Source organism: Hylobates moloch, unplaced genomic scaffold, assembly GCF_009828535.3.
Source record: "Hylobates moloch isolate HMO894 unplaced genomic scaffold, HMol_V3 SCAFFOLD_24, whole genome shotgun sequence".
Taxonomy (NCBI): Eukaryota; Metazoa; Chordata; class Mammalia; order Primates; family Hylobatidae; genus Hylobates; species Hylobates moloch.
In genome coordinates, this window is record NW_026652299.1 from 16,096,873 (window position 1) to 16,124,422 (window position 27,550).

Genomic DNA, 27,550 nt, shown 5'->3' on the forward strand with positions numbered 1-27,550 from the left:
GGAGGTGGTTTCTAATGGTTTAGCACCATCGCCCCTTGGTACTGTACAGTGAGTTCTCATGAGATCTGGTTCTTTAAAAAGTGTATGGTGCTCCCCCCATTCTTCCCTTCCTCGGGCTCCAGCCATGTAAGTAAGACGCGCCTGATTCCCGCTTGCCTTCCGCCATGACTGAAGTTTCCCGAGGCCTCCTTAGAAGCCACTATGCTTCCTGTACAGCCTGCGGAGCTGTGAGCCAATTAAACCTCTTTTCTTTATACATTACCCAGTCTCAGGCATTTCTTTACAGCAATGCGAGAACAGACGAATACAGAGTGCTTAGAAATATATTACAGTTTAAATTAAGTGTAATAACAAAATAATTATCTATGTAACTTCATTCAGATTGGGAAACAGCACATTGCTAGTATCTTAGAAGTATCCCTGCCTTGGCTGGGCGCGGTGGCTCATGCCTGTAATCCCAGCACTTTGGGAGGCTGAGATGGGCGGATCACGAGGTCAGGAGATCGAGACCATCCTGGCTAATATGGTGAAACCCCGTCTCTACTAAAAATACAAAAATTAGCTGGGCGTGGTGGCGGGTGCCTGTAGTCCCAGCTACTCGGGAGGCTGAGGAAGGAGAATGGCGTGAACCCGGGAGGCGGAGCTTGTACTGAGCCGACATTGTGCCACTGCACTCCAGCCTGGGTGACACAGCGAGACTCTGTCTCAAAAAACAAAAACAAAAACAAAAAACAGAAGAAAAAAAAGAAGTATCCTTGCCTTCTCGTCTCATGCACCTCTAATATCAGAACCCCCTCCTACCAGTTTTGTGATAAGCACTTTTTTTTTTTTTTTTTTTTGAGACAGTTTTGCTGTCACACAGGCTGGAGTGCAGTGGCACCATCTCGGCTCACTACAACCTCTGCCTCTCAGGTTTAAGTGATTCTTATGCGTCAGCTTCCTGAGTAGCTGGGATTATAGGCATGCACCACCATGCCCGGCTAATTTTTTGTTTTTAGTAGAGATGGGGTTTCACTATATTGGTCAGGCTGGTCTCAAACTCCTGGCTTCAACTGATCTGCCTGCCTTGGCCTCCTGAAGTGCGGGGATTACAGGTGTGACCCACTTTGTCTGACCTGTACTTACTTGCTTTTTATTTCTTGTATAATTTTACCCCATATAATGTATCCCAAAAGAACATAGTTAAGTTTTGACTGTTTTTGATCCTAAATAAATGGAGTAATAGATTATTTTATGACTTTCTTAATTCTCAGTATCATATCTGTGAGACTCAACCAATTAGATACAAGTAGTTGTACTTTAGTAATTTTCTTTGTTGTATAGTAGTGTCTGAAATGAATACATCAAAATATACTTACACATTCTATTCCATTTTATTTGGATTACTTCCAGTATTAGGCTAAACATTGTTGCTACATTCATAAACATGTCTCTGATACATATCTGTCAAGGTTTTTTTAAAAGCAGATGCTGGTAAACTTTTTCTGCAAGAGCCAGCTAGTATATATTTTAGCTCTGAGGAACACATGGTCACTTAGGAGTTAAAAAATAATAATCCTTTAAAAATTTAAAAACCATTCTTAGATTGTGGGCTGTAGTTTTCTGACATCTGTTCTAAGATATAAACCACAGGGAGTACAAATCTTCCACATCACAAGATGGTTTTGGGCATAAAGGTTTTACGTGTATTTTGTTGGGATTGCAGGAGTATGCTACCACATCCAGCTAATTTTTTGTATTTTTAGTAAAGATGGGGCTTCACTATGTTGGTCAGGCTGGTGCAACATAGTTATTTGGACTTTCTTTTTATTGTTTTTTTGTTTCCCCCCTAATCTCTCACCTCTGGCTGAAAGGAGTTTTTAGTCATTTACTTTTTTTAAAAAAATTTTTGATTAAATTTTAACATTTCAGTATGACTCTGTAACAGGTTTTACGATCAGTTAGTTCAAGTCTAACTTTATCCCTCCATTAAACGCCCTGTGGCCTGTCTTACCTTACACATTCTTACTCTTGTTTTTAATAATTTGTTAGTTTTACAGTATTTCTTTTCACTTTATCTAAAACTAGTCTTTGTTTAAACTATTAGAAAAGAAGGCTAGGCAAGGTGGCTCACATCTGTAAACCCAGCAGTTTGGGAGGCTGAGGTGGGAGGATTGCTTGAGCCCAAAAGTTCGACACCAGCAGGGTAATATGGCAAGATCTTATCTTTAAAAAAAATTAAAAAATTAGCCAGGTGTGGTGGCGTGCACCTGTAGTCCCAGCTACTTGGGAGGCTGATGCAGGAGGATTCCTTGAGCCCAGGAGGTTGAGGCCTCAGTGAGCCAGGATCACACCACTGCATTCCAGCCTGAATGACAGCAAGAACCAGTCTCTAAGAAAAAATTTAAGACTCAGATTATTTTATAGCTTTACTGAGGTATAATTTATAGAAAATAAACTGCACATAAAGTATAGAATTTAAAGAGTTTTATGTATATGCACATCATGAAGCCTCACCAAAGTTGCCTTGTGTCCCTTTCTGGTCCCACCTTCCCTTCTTCCCCATAAACTCTTCCCAGCCTCCTGGCTCCAGGCAACCACTGATCTGTCTGCTGTCAACAGAGATTAGGTTGTATTTTCTATAATTTAATATCAATGGAATAATATGGTTTATATACTTTTTTTGGCCTGACTTTGTTTCCTTTTTTCGCTCAGGATAATTATGAGATTCATCCATGTTGCTGTATCAACAGATCATGTTTTTTATTGCTAAGTAATATTCCACTGATGAATATACCGTGGATTGTTTATCCATTCACCTGTGAGTGGACATTTGGGTTGCTTCTAGTATTCATTTTTCTTAAATACTTGGAAGTGGAATAATTGGGTTAGATGGTAGGAGTATGTTTCACGTTTAAAACAAACTGTTTCCCCAGGGGTTGGTTTGAGAATTCTTGATTTATTATACACACAAGTCCTTGTCAGAAGGACAAAAATATATTTGGTTTTTAAGCCTGTATATTGCTTACCTTTTATTTGTATTCTTTTGTGTACCACCAATTTCCATTTGGTATCATTTTCCTTCTGTCTGAAAAACTTGCTTTAACAGTTCTCACAGTGCGGGTTGGCTGGCAATTAATTCAGCTTTTGTGTGTTTGAAATCTCTGTTTCTGAAAAATATTTTTACAGGTATAGAATGCAAGTTTTCTTTCTTTCACTTCTTCAAATAAAGACGTTGCTCCACTGTCTTCTGGCTTGTATTGCTTCTAAGTCGGCTGACATTCTTAACTGTGTTCCTCTGTATGCAATGACTCTTTTCCCCCTCTGGCTGCTTTTAAGATTTTCTCTATAACTTTTTAAGATGTTTTCTTCACATTTCTTTTGCTTGGATTTGCTGAGCTTGTTGGATCTGTGGGTTTATAATTTTCATCAAATTTTGAAAAACTTCAACCATCACTTACTCAAATAGTTTTTGTTCCCTTTTCTCTCTTTTGAGGATGCCCGTTACACATGAATTAGCCCCTTAAGAGCAATGATGCTTTGTTAATCATTTTCCCTCTCGGATTTTTATACTGGCATTGTTTCACAGTCAGTTTCAACTCACTGATTTTTCTCCTCATTATTAGCCTTAGTTTCCTGATTCTCTGCATTCTCAGTAATTTTTGATTGGAGACAGGTAATTTCTGATTAGAGTTAAGACTAAATTGTGAATTTAACCTTGTTGGGTGTTGGATACTCTTGTAATTTCTAACAGTATTTTTGAGCTTTGTTCTGGACCACAGTTAAGTTGTCTGGAAGTATTTAATTCTTTTGGGTTTTGCTTTTATGATTCTTAAGGCAGGACCACAGCAGCCTTTTGTTTTTAAATGTTTTTGGGGGGCGGGCAACAGGAAGCTTAGAGCCAAACAGAGCAGCCTTTAATCTAGGACCAATTTTCCTCCACATTGAGATAGTGTCCTTTTAAGTCCTCTGCTTGTTGCTTCCTGTATTATGAAGTTTTGCCAGTGGCTGGTAGGACTACAAATGATTACTGTCCTTGGGTGAGTTCCAGGGATTGTTTGTGTCTGCTCCTTTTGAGTGGTTCTTTTCCTGGCCTCAGGTAGTTTTTGCAAACATATGCACCAATCTCTTCAACTAAGACTCAAAGAGGTCCCTCCAGAGACCTCTAGAGCTCTCTTCTCTTCAGCACTCTGCCCTGTAAACTCTAGCTACCTTGGCTTCCTAAAGTCCCAACTCCATACCCTAACTCAGAGACTCTGGTTGGGTTTCCCCTTCCTGAGCTGTGTCTGGGAAACATTCTTGTGGCACTAAGCTGGGGCAATCCTAAGACTCACTTCTTTTGTTTCTCCCTCTCAGGGTTTACTGTTCTTCAATGTCCCAGGTCCAATAACTAGAAACTATTGTTTCACATAATTTCTGGCTTTTTGGTTAAGGTAGGAGGATAAATCCAGTCTATATTACTCCATTTTGGCTAAAAACAGAGGTCAGGGTGATGCAAGTTTTAAAGATCCTTTCTTCAATATCCCTCATATTGGCCCTGATACCACGTAAGATGCCAAAGTCAGCACACTCCCAAGACCTGGAAATTATTCAAAAAATAAAATACACAGGATATGCTAGAGGGACACTTCTAAAACATACCTCTTCTACCCTGTAAATTGCGTTGGCCTATCTCAGGGGCCTCCTTGTTATATAGGTTCCTTGTGGCCTCAAGAAATATCTAAAACCGCAAGTTTGGTAATAGCCATTCAAAATCTTAGGCAGTAAAAATAGTCACTGGATTTTTAAAAACAATTTGGAAAAGTTTAAAATTTACTTGAGGAATAAAAGCTGTAAAAATCTAAACTGAAGAATAATTCAAAAGTAGGCAGGGAAGATTTAGAGAATCATTCCTTTTTGTCTCATATTAAATTTTTTTTTTTTTTTTTTGAGGCAGTTTCGCTCTTGTCCCCCAGGCTGGAGTGCAATGGCGTGATCTCAGCTCACTGCAACCTCTGCCTCCCGGGTTCAAGCGAGTCTCCTGTCTCAGCCTCCTGAGTAGCTGGGATCACAGGCGGGTGCCACCAAGCCCGGCTAATTCTGTATTTTTAGAAGAGATGGGGTTTTGCTATGTTGGCCAGGCTGGTCTTGGACTCCTGACCTCAGATGATCCACATGCCTCAGCCTCCCAGAGTGCTGGGATTACAGGTGTGAGCCACTGCACCTGGCCTAAGAGTTCTTTTCTCCTTTATATAAGTTCTTGCTCTTCTAGTTTTCAAAGTGGTTACATCTTTCCTCTTTTTGAATAAATACTATGACCTTTTGTCCATGATACTTCATGAACCATCTAAACTTTTTTTTCTTAAGAGTCCTTTTTACTTTCCCACATACTATCTCAAAGGTTATAAATGACCTCTTCTGGTCACATCCAGTGTTTTTTATTCCCTTTAAGGGTCTTCAACTCTCTTCCTTCCTCACCCCCCACAACATCTGACTATTAATCTTTGACATCTCCTTGTATGTTGGCTTCCACATTCTTTTTTCCTAAGTTGTTGGTCTTCATTTGTGACCACTGCCTCTTGGTCTATTTTTTTTGCTGGCTATCAACTGTCTAGTACAGGAGTTGGCAAACTATGGCCTATAGGCAAAACCCAGACCACTGCTTGCTTCTGTATTGCCTGCAAGCTAAGAATGGTTTTTACAGATGAACACCTGAAATCAACCTGATGACAAAGAACACTAACTTTGAACCCCAATTATGTAAATATTATCTGCCACCCAAAGTAAATCCATTGTGCTCATTATTATATTTTGAATTTTAGCAATAAAAATTTATGGAAACTTATTTTTCCCCTTGTTATATAAATACCTAAATAGAATCCACAATTCTGTATTTTGGCTTACAAAGCCTCAAATATTTCCTATTTGGCCTGTTTCAGAAAAAGTTTGCCGACCTTAGATCTGGTAGGTATGTTGAAGTAAACGATACCCAAATAACAGTTACACTGATTTTCAATCCCAACATGTACTGCTGCTAGTGGGGCATTACCCATTAAGATATCTCAAATCTTTCCTTAATCCTCACTTAACATAAGATATTTGTTTCTTCTTTCAACGTGCACCCCAGATTAATCCCCCTCCTACTGCCACTACCACAGCTGAGGATGCCACCACTTGATGCACGTAATACGATATCCTTCTGTCTGGGGGTTCTTTCCACTTCAAGTTCACTTCAAAGACTGCTACTGGACTAATTTTTGGTCTTTTTTAAAGAGTCTCTAACTAATTTCTTTCTATCCTAACCTAAAATTCAGATGCTCTATGGAAAAAAGTTTAAGCATAATGTTTTTTTTTTTTTTTGAGACGGAGTCTTGCTCTTTGGCCCAGGCTGGAGTGCAATGGTGTGATCCTGGCTCACTGCAACCTCTGCCTCCTGGGTTCAAGTGATTCTCCTGTTTCAGCCTCCTGAGTAGCTGAGAATACAGGCATGTGCCACCACGCCCAGCTAATGTTTGTATTTTTTAGGGTTTTGCCCTGTTGGCAAACTCCTGACCTCAGGTGATCCACCCGCCTTGGCCTCCCAAAGTGCTGGGATTACAGACGTGAGCCACTGCACCCGGCCAAGCATAATGTTTAATAAGACAAGCAAGTTGCAGAATAAAAGATTCATAAAGACTCCACATGACACAGATAAAAACAACACTGATCTCCACCTTAGAAAAAATGGCTGGGTGTGGTGGCTCTTGCCGGTAATCCCAGCACTTTGGGAGGCCAGGGCGGGCAGATCACTTGAGGTTCAGGAGTTCGAGACATGCCTGGCCAACATGGTGAACCCCGCCTACATTAAAAACACAAAAATCAGCCAGGTGTAGTGGCGGCAGCCTGTAGTCTCAGCTACTTGGGAATCTGAGGCAGGAGAATCACTTGAACCTGGAGGGCAGAGGTTGCTCAGTGTGCTGAGATCGCACCACTGCCCTCCAGCCTGGGCTACAGAGTGAGACTCCACCTCAAAATAAAAAAACAAAGCAACAAACAAAAACTCTAAATAGTGATTATATTGGTGTATAGTGACTGCTTTCCAGAAAGAGCAATGGAGGTAGAATTTTACTATTTAACTTCAGATATTTATATATGGTTTATTTATATATTTTTGAGACAAAGTCTTGTTTTGTTGCCCAGGCTGGAGTGCAGTGGCACAATCTCGACTCACTGCAGCTTCTGCCTCCCAGGTTCAAGCTATTCTCCTGCTTTAGCCTCCCAAGTAGCTAGAATTACAGGGGCCCACCACCATATCCAGCTTATATATTTAATTTAAAAAGAAAATTTCTTTACTTCTGTTTTTTTTTGGAGGCAGGGGTTCTCTCTGTTGGAGTGAAGTGGTGTGTCTCAGCTCACTGCAGCCTCAATTTCCTGGGCTCATCCCACCTCAGCCTCCTGAGTAGCTGTGACCACAAGTATGCACCACCACACCCAGCTAATTTTTGTATTTTTTGCAGAGATGGGGTTTTGCTATGTTGCCTAGGCTGGTCTTGAACTCCTGAGCTCAAGCGATCCACTCACCTTGGCCTCCCAAAGTGCTGGGATTACAGGCATGAGCCACCATGCCCAGCCTAAAAGAAAAATTAATAATAGAGTTTTTATAAAGTATAAAATAAAATGTTAAAAAATTTGATTGCTAACATAGTTCACATATATGTATGCACACTGAAAAATGACTTTGGTGAGGTACATCAAAATTTATCAGTGATCATTTCTGGGTGCTAAGATTGTAGTTGATTTGTCATCAAACACTTGAAATTTCAAATATTTTCAAATTTTCTACAATGACTATGTAGGTTTAACCAGAAAGACCTAAACAAGGTACACAGAGGAAAGACTGTTTTAATAGACAAAATACAGACATAAGAGAAGTATTTTTCAACAACAGAAACTCATTGAGAGGCTGAGGAAGCACCACAAATACTCGGTGTGATCAATTATGGATAAAGAGGTTTTTTCATGAAGTGTTGCCTCTCCTATTCCTTAAAGGTACCTACTTAAACAATTTAAATCCAAAGTATTACTATTATCACTCATTTTGGTGAGTTCACAAAAATGAAATAGCTACAGCACCCTTTTCCCTTCTCCTTTAACATTTTTGGTGAATAAAACAATTTACAATAAATTTTGCTAATACACACATGCCTACAAAAATGGTAAAAAACAAAAAACCAAAAAAAAAAAAACCCCCAAAAATAACCCCTTTTATATCCATTAAAGAAGAAATGAATGTTCTGAAAAGGCAATGTTTTAGCAGTGAAAGTAACTTTTTTTCTTTTGCATTTTATTCCTTCAACAGTATCTTTCTTCATCTATTCTGTTAGTGCTACAAAATCATACGTAGGTTATCAGTGCAGATATGCTGTAGAGTATATTGGTTTGCTCAGTTTAAAAAATATTTTTCTTGGTGTAAAAACACTTAACACAAGATCTATCCTCACAGAGTTTGAAGTGTATAATACAATATTTATCTGTAGACAAAGTCTTGTGCAGCACATCTCTTGAACTTATCTTTCAAAATCAAAATCCTATTTCTTATTACATTTTATTTCTCTAAGCTAAATGTTAGTAACTTCATTTTTAACAATGAGAGAAGTAAAACTTTACCAAAAGATATAGTTCAGATTGACAGACTTATTATCAACAATTATTTCAAAGGATAGCTGAAGCAAACAAAAAACTGAAAATGTAAAACTAGAAGCCTAGGAGAAATAAAGTGAATACGAGAGGTATCACAAGTAGGACAAAAGGGACACTAGAGAAATACTAGGATACAAAAATGAGGAAAAACAGACTGTGGACAGAAAAAAGGGAAAAAGACTTGAAAGTAGGTTTTCTTTTTCATAATTTCATAAAGATTCTGTGAAACATTTTTTAAAGGTTCTTAAAAAAAGGCTACAGTCTTTTCAAGTTCCTCTCTGTATGCTACCCCTTTGAGAATACAGATCAAAGAAAAAGGTATTATCGTTTTGAATTTCAAGATAAAAATAGCGAAAATGAAAGGCAAAATAGGAGAAAAACCAGGAAAAATGAGAGCATTTTGAAGATATCCAACTCACTTGCCCACTTTTGAAGACTGCTGGTATCAAACTAATTTTCTCTCCACGCTAAGGACTGAGAAAAATCTCGTAAAATTAGTGTCCCTGACTAGTACTTTGCTTGCTTAAAGTGACAGTACATGTTGACTTATATCAGGCTGTGCTCAATCTTCGTAATGATAAGTAACAACACAATCCAATCAAAACACAAAGTTGCCTCAGTGAACTGAAAGTTTGAGCTGAAAGTAGACATAATAATTCAAGTTCTACCTTTCTACACAAGGAACCTCTGTAAGAAAACGATTTTGCTAAGCAACCCAAGCTAAGTAAGACATTTTTCAAAACAAAGACTCACTTTATGTTCTTACAGGAATCTTATTCCTTACAATCTTGTAATAAAATGAAGGCTACTACAGTCCATTTAGCATCTAAAACATAGTAAGACTGTATGGATCAAGACCCTGTAACCTAGAGTTTAAGATACACTTTCCATCTAAGATCTAGAAATTTATAAACTTGTTGATATGTAGTAATTTATAGTTTTATGTCAGGACACTGGATTTCAGATGAAAATCTACTAATAAACAGTGACAGACATCATGACTTTTCTGCTGATGTGTAAAGTTTTACGGGGCTATAGCTACTTGTGGACAGAAGGCATGAATAAAAACCAGACTGAAGGGCTGGTTAGTGTAGGCCAGAGGGCTTCAATTCTTGGCGCCCACTAGAATCACCTGGAAGGCATTAAAAAATAATGTTGCTCAGGCTTAAGATCAGGGCCAGACCAATTAAATCAAGACATACAGGGTTGAAATTTCATAGTGTCTACATGTAAAATAAAAACAAATACATACTTATCCTTTTTAGAAGGACACCGTGAAGACAAATGAGATTCTAGAAATGTAAAAACTCTGCAGTACTTCTTTTTGAGAGGGAGTCTCGCTCTGTCACCCAGGATGGAGTGCAGTGGCGCCATCTCGGCTCACAGCAACCTCTGCCTCCTGGGTTCAAGTGATTCTCCTACCTCAGCCTCTTGAGTAGCTGGGATTACAGGTGCCCGCCACCACACCTGGCTAATTTTTATATTTTTAGTAGAGACGGTGTTTCACCATGTTGGCCAGGCTGGTCCCCAACTCTTGGTCTCAAGTGATCCACCCGCCTCGGCCTCCCAAAGTGCTGGGATCACAGCCATGAGCCACCGTCCTTGGCCCTTCGCGGTATTTCTTGATAACAAAACACTATTTGAGAAGTGTTTACCATTTTCCTGACCCTGGGTAACATGATCATGAATTTCTTTGGCTTTCAGTTTCACGACAATGCTGTCCAGTCTGCTTTTTAAAAAAAACTTGGTTATCATATTGAGAAGCCAAGAGAGAGGAAAAAAAATCCCCCCAAACAGGAAGATAAACTCGTTCATCATCTCATGAATCCAACAATCCAGCTGCCTTTCCATCTTTTTCATAACTTTGTCATGTATTTCGGATGTTACTTTAGGACTTTCTAGAGTGGCCTCACATATACATCTGTGAATTTCCTCTTTTTCTGGATGTACTGTATTGTTGATTCATTAACACTGAACTGATGGCCAGTACCAACTCATGCTTGAACACACAGCAGAGCTTTCTTGTGCTGAGTAACACAAGACAGAAAATCAGCATTGTTTGGGAGCCATTTCAAACAAAAACCAAAAAAGTGTGAACAACGTGGCACTAAATAGACTGAAAAGGACAATTGTTTATAATAGAAGAACTGAAACAGGGAGGCAGCATGTGCCTTGTTTGACCTTAGATGGGAATGTGCTTGCCTGATGACTCAAACTTTTTTGCCACACTGAACATGTCCACAAATGAAAAAGAAAGTACAATGAGTATCAATTTAGGGGTTACAAATAATTTCAGCAAATAGGCAAATTTGCAAATACAAAGTCTACAAATATTGAGAACCTACTACACATATTTTTCTTTATGTAACTGAAAATTAATGTGATTTATTTTTCATTTCTCAGCTGAGTGTTCTTGTAAAAATGTAGACTTCAAATTCAGTGAGGTAAACAAAAAGATAACTTTTCTTAAACCCAAAAAGGTAGTGTCTTTGAAAAAGTATTGGTTTGACGAGCCAGAAAAGAACAATGACATAGATTCATGTTACACAGAAAACATATTAATCAGGAAAAAAGTCACACTAAAAAAATTCACATCTTACTACATTTACTCTAATTGGGAATAACAGCCAAAATAAAAATATTTGTTGCTTTAAGGATAAACTAATGATTCTGTATGGTTTCCTCAAGCTTTCATACTTGCTTTTTGGAGAAGTATTCACTCATTACAATGATCTGGAACAGAGCTTAGAAACAGGTTAAGTGCTAAAGACATGTGAACTATTAAAACGGATGTCACAAATCCCGCAAAGACACCATAACTGTTTTTGTTTGTTTTAAACACGGGAGCTACCCTTTTAATAAAATTTCAAGTGTATAACACAGCATGACTATAGGCAAAATGTAGTATAGCAGATTTCCAGAGTTCATTCATCTTGCATAAAAGAAATGTTATATCCACTGAAGAGTAACTCTCCACCTCCCCCTCCCTCCAGCCCCTGGCAATGACCATTCTACTCTCTGCTTCTACAAGTTTGACTATTTTATTTTATGTATTTTTTGAGACAGAATTTTGCCCTGTTGCCTAGGCTAGAGTGCAGTGGCACTATCTTGGCTCACTGCAACCTCTGTCTCCCAGGTTCAAGTGATTCTCGTGCCGCAGCCTCCTGAGTAGCTGAGACTACTGGCACCACCATGCTTGGCTAGTTTTTGGTATTTTTAGTAGAGATGAAGTTTCACCATGTTGGCCAGGCTGGTGTACACTCCTGACCTCAGGTGATCCACCTGCCTTGGCCTCCCAAAGTGCTGGGATTACAGGTGTGAGCCACTGCACCCAGCCAAGTTTGACTATTTTAGAGGTCATACTGTGGAATAAGGCAGTATTTGTCCTTCTGTGATTGGCTTATTTTACTCAACATAATGTCCTCAAGGTTCATCAACATTGTTACATATGGCAGGATTTCCATCTTTAAAGGCTAAATAGTGTTCCATTACAGTACATATATAACCTTTTTTTCTTTTTTGAGAGAGGGTCTGGCTCTGTCGCCCAACCTGGAATACAGTGGCGTAATCATGGCTCACTATAGCCTTGACCTCCCAGGTTCAAGTTATCTTCCCACAACTCAGCTTCCTGAGTAGACTAGCTTCACAGGTATTTGTCACTACACCCAGCTACTTTTTAAATTTTTTGTAGAAATGGGGTCTCCCTATATTGCGCAGACTGGTCTCAAACTCCTGGGCTCCAGCCATCCTCATGCCTTGGCCTCAAAAAGTGTTGGGATCACAGGAATGAGCCATACCCGTATTTTCTTTATCCACTCTTACACCAATTGACATTTAGGTTGTTTCCACATCTTGGCTATTGTGAATAATGCTGCAATGAACATGGAGGTGTAAATCTCTCTTCAAGATACTGATTTCAATTCTTCTGCATAAATATCTAGAAGTATTTGGAATTGCTGGATCAAATGATAGTCCTATTTTTATTTTTTTAGGTATCTCTGTACTGTTTTCCATAGCAGCTACGCCATTTTACATTCCCAACAACACTGTTACAAGGGTTTCCTTTTTTCCACATCCTTACCAATACTTATTAGCTTTTGATTTTTTTGATAATAGCCATTTTAACAGGTGTGAGGTGATATCTCATTATGGTTGTGATTTGCATTCCTCTAATGATTAGTGATATCAAGCATCCTTTCACTGGCCTGTTTGCCATTTGTATGCTTCTCTGGATAAATTTCTATTCAAGTCCTTAACCTTTTTTTTTTTTTTTTTTCTGAATTGTAGGATTTCTTTAATATTTTGGATATCAGATATACAGTTGGAAAATTTGCAGTTTCCATATACAAAGTTCTAGACATGTAATTCCTTCCACCAGCCCTGTAAGGTATTATTTCTGTCTTACAAATGAGAAAACAAAAGTACAAATAAATAACTTGTCCAAGGTCACACTGGCTTGAAGACAGGTTTTTATGATTCCAAAGCCCATTTTTCTAACCATATCATGCCACCTAATAACTAATGTTTAAAGGCATGAGTTTTAGTTATCTGAAAAATTAGCTTATTGGACCAGCATATTCCCTGGTATCAGATCAGTGGGATTCCATGATGAAGAGTCTCAATGAATATAGCACGTATTTAGAGAAATTTCTCAGATAAATATGTGAGAAAACAGCAGAAGACTAACCAATCAGTCATCAGTTACAAGTACAGTGTGGTGAAATAGACAAATACAAGCTGGCGGAAAAAAGTTCGGTATATCAGTTGTAATATTAAATGTGAATGGATTCTCCCATCACATGTCAGACATGATGTGCTCCTACAAGAAACCAAAACCAAGTTGTACACATTTTATATTTAAAACTATTTATAAACTCAATTTGAGTGTGTGTATGTGTGCTATTTTGTTCATGTTGCCGTACCATATCTGTGTTAGTATATGAATAAGCACAAGGAGAAAAGTGAGGAAGGAAGGACAGAAACCAGGAGAGAAACATGGGTTAACTAGCGTGCGTGTGTGTGTGTGTGTGTGTGTGTGTGTGTGTGTGTGTGTGTGAAATGGTCCAGTGGTAGGGTAGGGAGAGAGAAGCAGGTTAGGACAATAAAAAACTGCCAGGATGACATAATCTTATTTATATAAAATTATGTTTGTCAAGAAATTAGAAAAACAAAAAAGGATGTTTTACACTAGTATTTACCAATCTGATGTTCATGATATATTATTATAAAAAAAAAATGCAGGCCGGGCACAATTGCTCATGCTTGTAACCCTAGCACTTTGGGAGGTAGAGGTGTGAGGACTGCTTGAGCCTCGGAGTTCGAGACCAGCTTGGGCAACATAGTGAGACCCTATCTCTACCAAAAATATAAACAATTAGCTGAGTGTGGTGGTGCGTGCCTGTGGTCCCAGCTACTTAGGAGGCTGAAGTGGAAGGATCGCTTGAGCCTGGGAGGAGAAGGTTGCAGTAAGCCATGATCATGCCTCTGCCCTCCAGCCTGGGTAACAGAGTGAGACACCTCAAAAACAGAATAAAATGGAAAAAGAAAAAAAAATGCAAGAGAATGTGTATTTCACTAAAACTCACCACCCAATTCCTATATATGAGTATTTATGCCTGTATTGTTTGTGTAGCCAGGAGGCCAATGTGACAGAACATACCTTAGCCTGTGAATGCTGGTTACCTGGGGATGGGGGGTGGAGTAGGGCATGATGATTACCTTTCCCTTTACACACCTCTGTATTACTTCACTTATATTAACAGCATTATTTGTTTTGTAATTTTAAAAATTATTGATGAAAAATTTAAAAAGCATAGAGAGGTTACAAAAACAAAATAAAATTGAGTCCAACAGTTAATGACATCTATGTACATATACGCATGTGCAAGCTGGCCTTTGACATTTAAGAAATATGTTCGGCCGGGAGCAGTGGCTCAACGCCTGTAATCCCAGCACTTTGGGAGGCCAAGGTGGGCGGATCACGAGGTCAGGAGATCGAGATCATCCTGGCTAACACGGTGAAACCCCATCTCTACTAAAAATACAAAAATTAGCCGGGCGTAGTGGCGGGCGCCTATAGTCCCAGCTACTCGGGAGGCTGAGACAGGAGAATGGCGTGAACCTGGGAGGTGAAGCTTGCAGTGAGCCGAGATCGCGTCACTGCACTCCAGCCTGGGCAACAGAGTGAGACTCCGTCTCAACAACAACAACAACAACAACAACAACAAAGAAATATGTTCATTCAGTATAGATTTACCAAGCTCTGACTCTATGCTAGGCACTGTGCCAGGTGCTTGAGTATGTATGTATGTATGTATGTATGTATGTATGTATGTATGTATGTATTTATTTATGAGACAGAGTATCACTCTGTTGCCCGGCCGCCACACCCAGCTGGTGCTTCAGTAATTAGATCAACCCTGCTTTTCATGTAAATATACTGAAATATGTAGGATAAAATATAATTTATATAAGCCACTAAGTCTAGATTTCTGAATTGCCTCTATTCATTAGCCCTTAGATGGTAATTCAACTATCTGATTAACAAAAATTACCAGTAGTTGACTTTTTAAGGGATGGTTCCAAGTAAACTTGAAATATTATGGTGATCTGTCTACTAAATATTGCTCAGCAGCAGAAATGACATTTTCTGTAAAGAATGCTGCTGTTTTAAAAAATTAATCAGCTAATTACGAATTTTTTTCACCCAAAGAGATCTTTAATGAATTCTGTTTCTGTTTTTTTTTTTTTTTTTTTTTGTGATGGGGTCTTACACTCTGCTGCCCAGGCTGGAGTGCAGTGGCACGATCTCAGCTCACTACAACCTCAACCTCCCAGGTTCAAGCAATTCTCCTGCCTCAGCCTCCCGAGTAGCTGGGATTACAGGCACCCACCACTGCGCCTGGCTAATTTTTGTATTTTTAGTGGAGACAGGGTTTCAACATGTTGGCTAGGCTGGTCTCAAACTCCTGACCTCAAGTGATCTGCCTGCCTTGGCCTCCCAAACTGCTGGGATTACAGGCGTGAGCCACTGCAGCCGGTCAGAGATCTTTAATTAATTCTGTACATGACTTGATTTCCTACCAAGTAACTAGTCCAAAATGCACCAAGATAAGTCTGACAGAATACACATTCCCTGCTTCATGTACAACCCATTCAATTTCTCACATTGGTACTCTATACTCGGAACAGATCAATGCTAGTTTGTCACATGGTGACCAATCACTACTGTTAGCTTACACCTACCTTATTTCAAGTTTATCTGCCTCATTTGGGTCACAGCTCCAAGCTATGGGTAATTCCAAAGACTTTTTTTTATTTTGTTGAGGCAGTTTCCCTCTGTTGCCCAGGCTGAAGTGCTGTGGTGCAATCTGAGCTCACTGCAACCTCTGCCTCCCAGGTTCAAGCGATTATCCTGCCTCAGCCTTCCAAGTAGCTGGGATTACAGGTGCTCGCCACCATGCCTGGCTATTTTTTGTATTTTTAGTAGAGCTGAGGTTTCACCATGTTGACCAGGCTGGTCTTGAACTCCTGACCTCAAGTGATCCACCCGCCTCAGCCTCCCAAAGTGCTGGGATTACAGGCATGAGCCACCATGCCCAACACCAAAGACTTTTAATCAAGATTCACATTGGAGGTTGTTGGAGAATCTCATCTATCTTTTAATTTCTGTGCTGCAGGCTATCCCTCGGGCCAAGGCTAGCTCTTAAAAATATTTTATTTTCTTTGTGAAGCAGGCCCAGGGACTAAAACCAAGGATCTTTCCAAAGTGTAGTCATCAGCGCCCACTTGACAGCTTTTGGATTCTGCCCTTATGCTTAAAATAAGGCTCACTATAGAGGCAGGAACATAATTATGCTCTCTCACCTGTATCCACACTCTTATGGCAAGCTCTCTCACAAGTCAAGCACACACAATCTTTTTTGTTTCAAGGGATTGACAAGTATAACAAACGTGAAAAAGTGTGAAAGCCTAAGCCATCTTATACAGGTTCTTATAGGCTTGATATCCTTCCCTCATGAAAGCCCCTCTTCCCAGTATGCAGGCCTACAAAGGTAAATTAATACCCATCACTCAGCCTCTGCCCCACATAGAAATGATGACTTTGGTAATATTCTCTGATAAATAAAAAATTAAACTTTGGTTCAAAAAGTAGATAATTCATCAATTTTCTCATGCCTTATTTCACCCTACTTTAGCACAGATTTCTGCCTCTAACTGACAGTTTGGAAACTGAATTGGCATTCTAGATCCCAAACTTAGATTTATCAGGGTAAAAAACTCAGATTTGGAGTATTTTTTCCTTATTTATAAAATTTAAACTCATACAACAAATGGGAAATTTAACCAAGTACATATTTCTATTTTCATTGTGTAGCAGTTTTGCCTCAAAAGAGCTGGGATTCAGTATGATATAAAATTGCAAGGTTGCCTGAGAGATTCACAACTAATTTGCCATTTAAAAAGCTTGGGCCAGGCCGGGCACGGTGGTTCACACCTATAATCCCAGCACTTTGGGAGGTCTAGGCGGGCAGATAACTTGAGATCAGGAGTTCGAGACCAGGCTGGCCAACATGGTGAAACCCAATCTCTATTAAAAAAACAAAAAAAAATTAGTGGGGCATGGTAGCACATACCTGTAATCCCAGATACTTAGGAGGCAGAGGCAGGAGAATTGCCTGAACCCGGGAGGCAGAGGGTGCAGTGAGCAGAGCTTGCACCACTGCACTCCAGCCTGGGCAACAGAGTTAGACTCTGTCTCGAAAAAAAAAAAAAAAAAGCCTGGGCCTCCTCCATCATGTACTGAAACACTGGCAGCCATCAAGATGGAAGGAGAGGGAGAATATACGAGTTCCTCTTGGGGGAGGGTGAGTTCTGATAAACTCAGAACCAAGCCCCCGTTTTCCAGTGCAACAAAGTATGTCAATCCCTTCTCTACCCCCACATGCCATCTGTAACCATAACTGAATGACAATTTATTTATTTTTTGTGTCAGAGTTTTGCTCTTGTTGTCCAGGCTGGAGTGCAATGGTGCAATCTCGGCTCACTGCAACCTCTGCCTCCCAGGTTCAAGCGATTCTCCTGCCTCAGCCTCCTGAGTAGCTGGGATTACAGGTGCCCACCACCATGCCTGGCTAATTTTTTGTATTTTTAGTAGAGACGGGGTTTCACCATGTTGGCCAGGCTGGTCTTGAACTCCTGACCTTAGGTGACCCACCTGCCTTGGCCTCCCAAAGTGCTGGGATTACAGGCGTGAGCCACCACCCCTGGCCTAACAACCTCTTATAAATGATAGTAACTTAGATCCCCATTCTTTAAAGGAGAACAGCTGCCCCTCTGGCAACCTCCCAGGTGAAACAGAGGGTTAACCTAATCAGCCTGCCAAACTTAACTGGCTTTGCTTGCTTTTAATCGATTACTTTTAGCTAATCTTAAAACTCCCACTAGCAAGTCATGTGGCCAAGCAATATATAACTAAACTCCCACTGTTTTCCTTATCGATAACATTTCTGACTGTGGGTAACTATATAACAGGTATTTAAAGCTGTTTTTCAGGATCCAGGGGGCAGCTCATGTCCAGCCCAAGCTGGTTGAGATCACGAACCCTTCAACTAGGCCTGCACAGGTGCCCAGAGAGTGACCTTTTGGCGTCAGAGGGCCTAAAACTCCACCTTCAGATCATGCTAACGCCATTTTCTGCACACATGTCCTATGAAGAACCATGTAGCTTGATTATGCTTGTGCAGAAACCCCAATTACCTCATCTTTCCAACCTGCCAATCACCTTTCCCACCCAACAATCACATTTTCTCACACTTCAGACCACCCTACTTTCTATTCCATAAGTACCCACAAGCCCTATTTTCAGAGGCAGATTTGAGATTTGTTCTCCCATCTCCTTTCACAAGCAGCCTTGTGAATAAAATATTTTCTCTTTTGCAAAACCCATTGTCACAGTGATTGGCTTGCTATACGCAGGCAGAATGGACTTGGTTGGTAACACATGGATGCCATGAGAATAAATGAATGGTTTGGTAATACATTCTGAACGATGAACTAAAGGGACCCAATTCAATGAAAGATTAGTATTTTCAACACATGGCTTGTCAGAGACATTTCTGCTGATGGAATACTTCATGACTTGCTTTAATGTAGAACTACTATCATTTACTTCTCTTATATGCCTTCCCTCCCTTAATGATGAAAAATGAGCTTCCCAAAGCCTGAAATATTCCACCAAGATATTTCACTGCTAAAATTATACACAGGAAATAGAATTTTTCCAGACCCCTATAAAAACCTTAAATATTACACTCCAACTGTTACTCCATTTGTGTGAGTAACAGAAGATTGGCCTAATTTTTAGGCACAAGAGAGATTTGACTTGCCTTTAGTTTTTGCATGGACTGCTTTCCTTGTACTGATTTTACTGAAAGAAATATACATATATATTTTTTTGGAGACAGAAGTTCACTCTTGTTGCCCAGGCTGGAGTGCAACGGCACAATCTTGGCTCACTACAACCTCTGCCTCCTGGGTTCAAAAGATTCTCCTGCCTCAGCCTCCAGAGCAGTTGCAATTACAGGCGTACGCCACCTCACCCAGCTAACTTTTGTATTATTAGTAGAGATGGGGTTTCACCATGTTGGCCAGGCTGGTTTTGAACACCTGACCTCAGGTGACCCACCAGCCTTGGCCTCCCAAAGTGCTGGGATTACAGGCGTGAGCCACTGTACCTAGCCGAAAGAAATATTTTAAAAAGTATACGGTATTATAGTTTTTTTCTATTCTACATTAGAGAATGTTCTCAAGTAATGCCCCTTAGTCAACTTTAAAACTAGCAACACACCATAATCCTGGTAAACAATGAGAAGCTGAAAGATTAGGTTACTCAGTCATACTCACCTTAAATTATTTTGTTGACCAGGTGGAATGACACTATAGTAAACAGGCATTCCCGTTGTGGGCATCGATCCTTGATTAGACTGATTAGGGAACATAACAGGCTGTTGATAAGTCTGATGGGGAATTCCTTGAGAACCTTGAGGCAGTGAAACCTAAAATTTGAAAGACAATTTCAAGAGAAAAAGGTTTTTTTCAAAGCCTTGCAAATGTTTATGTTTTCAATCTCCATAAACTTTATTTTTTTCGAGACGAAGTCTTGCTCTGTTGCCCAGGCTGGAGTGTAGTGGTGCAATCTTGGCTCACTGCAACCTCTGCCTCCTGGGTTGAAGCAATTCTCCTGCCTCAGCCTCCTGAGTAGCTGGAACTACAGGCATGCGCTACCATGCCCGGCTAATTTTTGTATTTTTAGTAGAGATGGGGTTTCACCATGTTGGTCAGGCTGGTCTCGAACTCCTGACCTCAAGTGATCCGCCCACCTTGGCTTCCCAAAGTGCTGGGATTACAGGCGTGAATCACCATACCCAGCAGCCTCCATAAACTTTTAAAGCATGAGCAATCAGAAATAAGCTAACACTGCCAGCAGGCTTTCCTGTTAGCCACAGCACTACCGCTTTATTTCTATGTCAGCTATTGCTTCTGGCTAGCATTTGTAAATGTATGTACTGTAGGCTGGATGCGTTAAATTATGAAAAGGTTAAATTATGAAAAAGAAACTTTCCACATAAGGATGGCCATTTGGTATAGAAAGAGTAACACAGTTTACCTCAAGTAGAACTAAGTAAAAATCAGGCAAGATGGCAGTGAGGTGCAATGGGTCAGAAAAAGTGAGAGCTCTGGAGTTTAAAGTACCTACATGTGATATCAGCCGTCTATCTAGGTGATATTGGGTAAGTGACTATTCTGAGGCTCCTTAGCTTCTTATCAGAAGAAATGGAAACACCACCTCCATTATAAAGGAGGTATTATTTCCATTATGAGATAGCACAAATAAAGGATCTAGTATAGTAGGCATTCAGTAAACAGTGTATCTTTCAGTTCTGTTTTCTATATCATCTAAATGAAATTGCACGAACACAATTCTGTACTGCCACTCTCTAGTTTCTACGGTTTCTAAGATAGAAACAACACAGGCATAAAGGGTTCTTAATTTACAAATGTACCACAATATTAGAGTTGGATTACAGTAATTTTGTTAAATAAAGCCAATATATATTCAATGGCCTGAAGGTTCTTTATTAAAAAAAAAAAAAAAAAGCAAGCTGGGCTGGGCGCAGTGGCTCACACCTATAATCCCAGCAGTTTGGGAGGCCGAGGTGGGCAGATTGCCTGAGCTCAGGAGTTCGAGAGCAGCCTGGACAACATGGTGAAACCCCGTCTCTGCTAAAATACAAAAATTAGCCGGGAGTGGTGGCGCATGCCTGTAGTCCCAGTTACTCAGGAGGCTGAGGCACAAGAATTGCTTGAACCAGAAGCTGGAGGCTGCAGTCAGTTGAGATTGGGCCACTGCACTCTAGCTTGTGCGACAGAGTAAGACTCTGTCCCCCCCCAAAAAAAAAAAAAAAAAAAAAAGCCAGTATAACCACTATAACCACTGATGATGATGACGATGACGTTAGTAATAGTAATGATAGGGAGGGTTAACATTATTGGGTACTTCTTGCCATGTTTTAAGTTCTGTTCTAAGTGCTTTATGTGTATTATCTCATTAAGGCTTCTGAACAACCTAAGAAGGTTGAGTAGAGATGGGGTTTCACCATGTTGGCCAGGCTGGTCTCAAACTCCTGACCTCAGGTGATCTGCCTGCCTCGGCCTCCTACAGTGCTGGGGTTACAGGCATAAGCCACTGCACCAGGCCTGAAGGTACTTTTATCATCTATTTTATAGATGGGTAAATAGAGGGCATGAGTTTGAATTCTGACTTTCTCACTTACTAGCTATAAGACCTTAGATTAGTAAGTAGGAAAGTCAGAATTCAAACCCTGTGGCTCCAGAAACTCACTTCTACAATCACTTCACTGTTCTCTATACCTGGCTCTATGATTTAAAAGGTAATGACTGGCCGGGTGCAGTGGCTCATGCCTGTAATCCCAGCACTTTGGGAGGCCAAGGAGGGTAGATCACTTGAGGTCAGGAGTTCCAGACCAGCCTGGCCAACATGGTGAAACACTGTCTCTACTAAAAATACAAAAATTAGCCAGGTGTGGTGGCATGCGCCTGTAAGCCCAGCTATTCGGGAGGCTGAAGCATGAGAATCGCTTCAGCCTGGGAGGCAGAGGTTGTAGTGAGCCAAGATCGCGCCACTGCACTCCGGCTTGGGTGACGGAGCAAGACTCTATCTCAAGAACAAAGAGAAGGAGGGAGGGAGGGAGGGAGGGGGAGAGAGAGCGAGTGAGAGAGAGCAAGCGACTGACCACTACTAGACAGTGTACAGGCATAGAATACACTGGAGGGAAAGTCAGAATTCAAACCCATGCCCTCTGGCTCAGGAGGTGTAGGACAGATGACTTTTCTGGCTTATTTTTTAGATGACAGTTTATCACCACCTAGCTTGTTTACCAAATGTAGTAGGAGCCATACTTTAAAGCAGATGACTATTATTGATTGCTGGCCAGAGCAATACTTCCTACAATCATTCAGCCAATGTGAGAATTACATTAAATACAATGAGAAAATAATGTTAAAATGTAAAAATGTATGGTGTAAAAATTATGACCACTACCTTAGCTCTGGAATATTTTCAATATCCAGCTAATTAAAAAAAAATATATACGAATTAGGCTGTAATTTGTTGAAAAATGACATTTCTCTTACTAGATGTAAGCCCCCAAAGATTAAGGGCAGATCTTATATGCTGAACTCTGTATTGGATTAGATAGTATAATCAAAGTCTTTGAGAAGAGAAGGCTTCAGGCTTGGTGCCAATCCTGTTTAATGCTTAACTATGGGGAAACAGACGAAGGGCAGGCTCATGTGCCTAGGCTCAAGGATGGAGGATAAGAGGTCAGAAGCATGGGGGATGTGAGAGAAAATGAAGATGGAAAACCCAGTTTTCATGAAGTATCTTTCTTTTGTAGATGTGTTCTATGGTCAAGGGTTCTCAAAACTGGATACACACTTGGTGCTCAACAACGTTTGACAATCTCACATTTCACACTTTAATTTCAATTTTCTGAAATTATACGGAATATGCTTGCACCTTTGCTTATACTCTTCTTCATTCTCAGAACATCATCTTAACCAATTTATGCCCATCATTTTCTTTGAAGAGCTAAAGGTTTCTAACTTCCCAGAAGGCTTCAGATCAAGTCCTTAACCTGTTCATTGCTGTATTTCATGATCCTCTCAGTTACTAATCTGTACACTATCACCAATTTGTTTACATGTGTTCAGATAAAATACATAAAATACGTGTATTTTATCTTCCCAACTAGGCTATTCTCTCCTTGTTGAGATGAATGAAAGTGGTCTTTGGAGTTCTCTCTTTTTTTGTGACAGAGTCTCTCTTTGTCACCTAGCCCGGAATGCAGTGGCACAATCTCAGCTCACTGCAACCTTCGCCTCCCGGGTTCAAGTGATTCTCCTGCTTCAGCCTTCTGAGTAGCTGACATTACAGATGCCTGCCACCATGCCCGGCTAATTTTTGTATTTTTCATAGAAATGGGGTTTCACTATGTTGGACAGGATGGTCTTGAACTCTTGACCTCAAGTGATCTACCCGCCTTGGCCTCTCAAAGTGCTAGGATTACAGGCATGAGCCACCGCACCTGGCCCTGGCCTGGAGTTCTTAAAATCAGACTCAGCTATGAAAAACAATCAGGCTAATAAAATAAACCCTCTTGCAAGTTACTCCATAAAGACAAAGGAAGGTAAAACAAATTTTTGAAAAATGTGTCGTATTATATTGAAGACATGTGCTTATTCATGAAATAATAGGTATTTAGAACTATAAATTAAAATCTATAACATTTTGTTTTTATTTTTGAGATGGAGGCTGCCTGTTGCCCAGGCTGGAGTGCAGTGGTGACTCACTGCAACTTCCACTTCCCGGGTTTAACCAGTTCTCCTGCCTCAGCCTCCTAAGTAGCTGGAATTATAGGCCCCACCACCTTGCCTAGCTATTTTTTGTGTTTTTGGTAGAAACAGGGTTTCACCATGTTGGCCAGGCTGACCTCGAACTCTTGATCTCAAGTAATCTGCCTGCCTAGGCCTCTCGAAATGCTGGGATTACAGGTGTGAGCCACTGTGCCTGGCCTAAAATCTATAACATTTTAAAATATGAGACATATCATCACTTTTTGGGATGGAGAGGAAGGAAAAAATCAGTCACCGGACAGGAAACTGCACATACTTTCCTATTCTATAACTACAGATTCATGGTCTATACTGCATCTCACTATTTCAAATACCTACCACCAACCTCTATTTTCCCTCCTATTCCTCTCTCCCAGCAATGAGGACTTTCTAAAGAGCTGAGGAATAGAATAAGACATTTGCTCATCTACCTATATTGCTGGAAACATAAGACAATGCCAGACAATATTTACTTGCCAATATCAATGTTTTTCAGATCCTAAACATTAATAAATGAATAATGCAATAAAATGAGGATAAAACCAAGCTTCTACGACTAATAAAACTCTTAAGACAATAAAGTTGTATATTACAGAAGTGTTTTTCCTGTATTAAAAGGAGAGCATAGAAGATGTATTGTAGTTGTGCACTTAATTTATTCAAAATCATCTCTACCCAAAGTACATAAAAGAGACAATATACCTGATATGTTGGCACTGAAGTATAGGGGATGACCACTCCTTGAATCTGATTTCCAATGCTGTTGGGTTGGCCACTGACTAGGCTCTGACTCTGGGGTTGCTGAACTCCAACTATTCCTTGGTAGTTTTGCTGCTGGTTGGGTATTACTTGATAACCTGTAATGGCACAATGAGTTAAATCCTGCTCTGAATTCATTTCATCTAGTAAGATTTGAAAAAAAATTTAAGCAAGTACTTTTATGCTCTAAAATCATAAAATTTTTATTAAATGATAAGCCCCTAAAACCATGTATTATGAAATAACATTTTAGCCCCAGTTACCTACATTCCCTCACTAAAATATATTGAAATAAAATCTGCCTACAAAGATTTCTTCTACAATTGCAAAGATTATAGGGTCACACACTCAGATAACATAGGACAATTACTATTCAGGGCATATTACAATCTATTATGACAACTAGTTTCTCAGGACCAGGAGTTGCTATATAACATGAGCCCAGAGTAAATGGAAAATATGTAGGGCCCTTTGTTAAAACAAATAAACAAACAAAAAACTATTAAGAATTTCAAGTTGGTAACAACAGAATATTAACACAAGCATGGGGCTCTATGCATCTGCAGAGGTTCCATTCCCATGAAACTGTCCCTGCTGGGGATTAAAAAAGAAAAGGCAGGGGAGAGAACCACTTTTGAAAGTGTCAAAGACAGGCAAATGGAGTTACACCGTAATTTTTTAGATTATTTCTTCATTGTATGATTAAGGTCACTTGACAGATCATTAAACAAATCAAGTAATCTGCTCAAGGTCACAAAGCAAACACCTAAACTGACTGTTGGTAATTTAAGTGGTAAGTTAAGTGCACAAATTTACTTTTATCAAGTAAACTTATTTACTTAACAAGAATCTACAATGATAAGCTCTAAGTAGTGAATGCGAATTGTATTTTGTCTCCTGATCCTAAGAGGACTCTTTTAGGTATACTAATTAGCTAAAGACTCATGTAAATTACTAGATGCTACCCACAAAGTTCTTTTTATTTTTTATTTATTTATGTTTTTATTATTATTATACTTTAGGTTTTAGGGTACATGTGCACAATGTGCAGGTTTGTTACATATGTATCCATGTGCCATGTTGTCTTGCTGCACCCATTAACTCGTCGTTTAGCATTAGGTATATCTCCTAATGCTGTCCCTCCCCGCCCCCTTCTTTTTATTTTTTAAAGAACTAGATAAAAATAATCATCTAGCTTCAGAGTATTGAAATGTTTTTACAAAGATGAACTGAACTAGAACACCACCTATACAGACTTTAACAGCTAAAGGGCAATGAAATTGTTTCCCTGATAACACCATAAATACATTTTGTTATCAGTTTTCATGTACATCCTCACGAATTCCTAAAGCAACAGAAATGGCAATTTCAAGTATTGATTATAGACAGCAGCATCACTGTAGTTGTCTGGTAGTCTTAATAATTCTGCTCAAGGACCAAATAATTGAATAAAATCTAGCACCTATCTTCTCTAAAAATATAACTACAAAGTATATCCAGTAACAAAGCAACACATTAAAATTAAGAAACTAAAAATCTTGGCCAGGTGTGGTGGCTTACACCTATAATCCCAGCACTTTGGGAGATGGATGGATTGGGTGGATGGAGGTGGGTAAGCTCAGGAGTTTGAGACCAGCCTGGGCAACATGGCCAAATCTTGTCTCCACAAAAAAATACAAGATAGCACCACTGCATTCCAGCCTAAGCGACAGCGCAAGACCCTGTCTCAAAAAACAAACAAACAAAACCAACCAACCAAACAAACAAAAAACCAAAAACACAGAAAAAAAACCAAAACCAAAGTAAAAATTCAGTTACAGTGAATCCCTTAACAGTGAAGGGTTTTTGTAAAATGATGTTATTTCTATGGCAGAACTACTTTATGGCCATGTTTCCAATGACTTCCTTCTCACCAATCTAACTTTGTACAAATAGAATACTGTGTATTCTAGTTATCTGTAATAAAGTGATTGATAATATGCTGTTTGCTAAACCTTTATTCCTTGCCAATTTCCTATACTACTTAAACTTATACGCAAGTAAAGGCAGAGAACAGAATAAAGTTCTTCCTTTTTAATCTAACAATTAACATTTAACACTATTTTCAGTTCATCAAATGACAAGTATTTCAAATTTATACCCCAAATTCCAAACACCATTAAAACATACAATGACAAATTTCCACCCTTAGAAAAATAACACAGGAATGGAAATGAAATGTGAACATGAGATCTTTTTTTTGTGTTGGAAATGCCACCTCAACACATACACATGTCTATTGCAGCATCAGAATTTGGGTTCTGTATAGACTGGGATAATAACTTCTTACGACAGACTTGGCAGAATTATAGTTTACTAAAATGAAAACAAACTGTATATATCTGGCAGAAATCACTGTATATAATCTGACTTAAAATAATTTTGACTTCAAACAGTCATACCCCCCTAAGAAACTAAAAATGTTATGCATATTACTTTTGTAGTCTATTCAAGAAATATTCAAGGTTATAGGTTGCCTTGAAAGAAAGCTTTAAAAAGCAAAAACAAGGCCAATTTATGTGTAAATGTGCTTCTGATTTTTTTTTTTTTTTTTTTTGAGACAGAGTCTCACTCTGTTGCCCAGGCTGGAGTGCAGTGGCACGATGTGGGCTCACTGCAGCCTCCGCCTCCCGGGATCAAGTGATTCTCCCGCCTCAGCCTCCCAGGTAGCTGGGATTACAGGCACATGCCATCACACCCGGCTAATTTTTCTATTTTTACTGGAGACGGGGTTTCACCACATTGGCCAGGCTGGTCTCCAACTCCTGACCTCAGGTGATCCATCCTCCTCGGCATCCCCAAGTGTTGGGATTACAGGCGTGAGCCACTGTACCAGGCCTGATTTTTTTTTTTACTTATCTAAATTTAACAATTTTTAGAGGCTCGCCTTGGAGGTCTCCTGCTTAAAATTCTCTATTATGATAAAAGGTCTGAGACAAAAGGCTTTCAATAAATACCTATAGAAACCATGTCGTACTGATGTAATGTGCGGTCAGTAGGACTCTACGTCACGGAATTTGTTTTTCTGTTTTGTTTTATTAGAGACAGAGTCTCACTCTGTTGTCAAGGCTGGAGCGCAGTGGCATGTTCACAGCTCACTGTACCCTCGAGCTCCTGGGCTCAACGAATCCTCCCCACC

The 27,550-nt window shown here is 39.7% G+C and overlaps 1 protein-coding gene across 21 annotated transcripts in view; it reads right to left on the bottom strand.

Annotated features, from left to right (window-relative positions):
* R3HDM1 (R3H domain containing 1) overlaps positions 1-27,550 on the bottom strand; it is a 199,715-nt gene that overhangs the window by 26,929 nt on the left and 145,236 nt on the right. For all 21 annotated transcript variants that reach the window (XM_032145802.2, XM_058434352.1, XM_032145789.2 and 18 more), the window contains 2 exons: positions 24,316-24,470; positions 19,543-19,694 (listed from right to left, as the gene is read on the bottom strand). In XM_032145802.2, the coding sequence (XP_032001693.1) occupies positions 19,543-19,694; positions 24,316-24,470 (307 nt within the window). The remainder of the gene's footprint in view (positions 1-19,542; positions 19,695-24,315; positions 24,471-27,550) is intronic.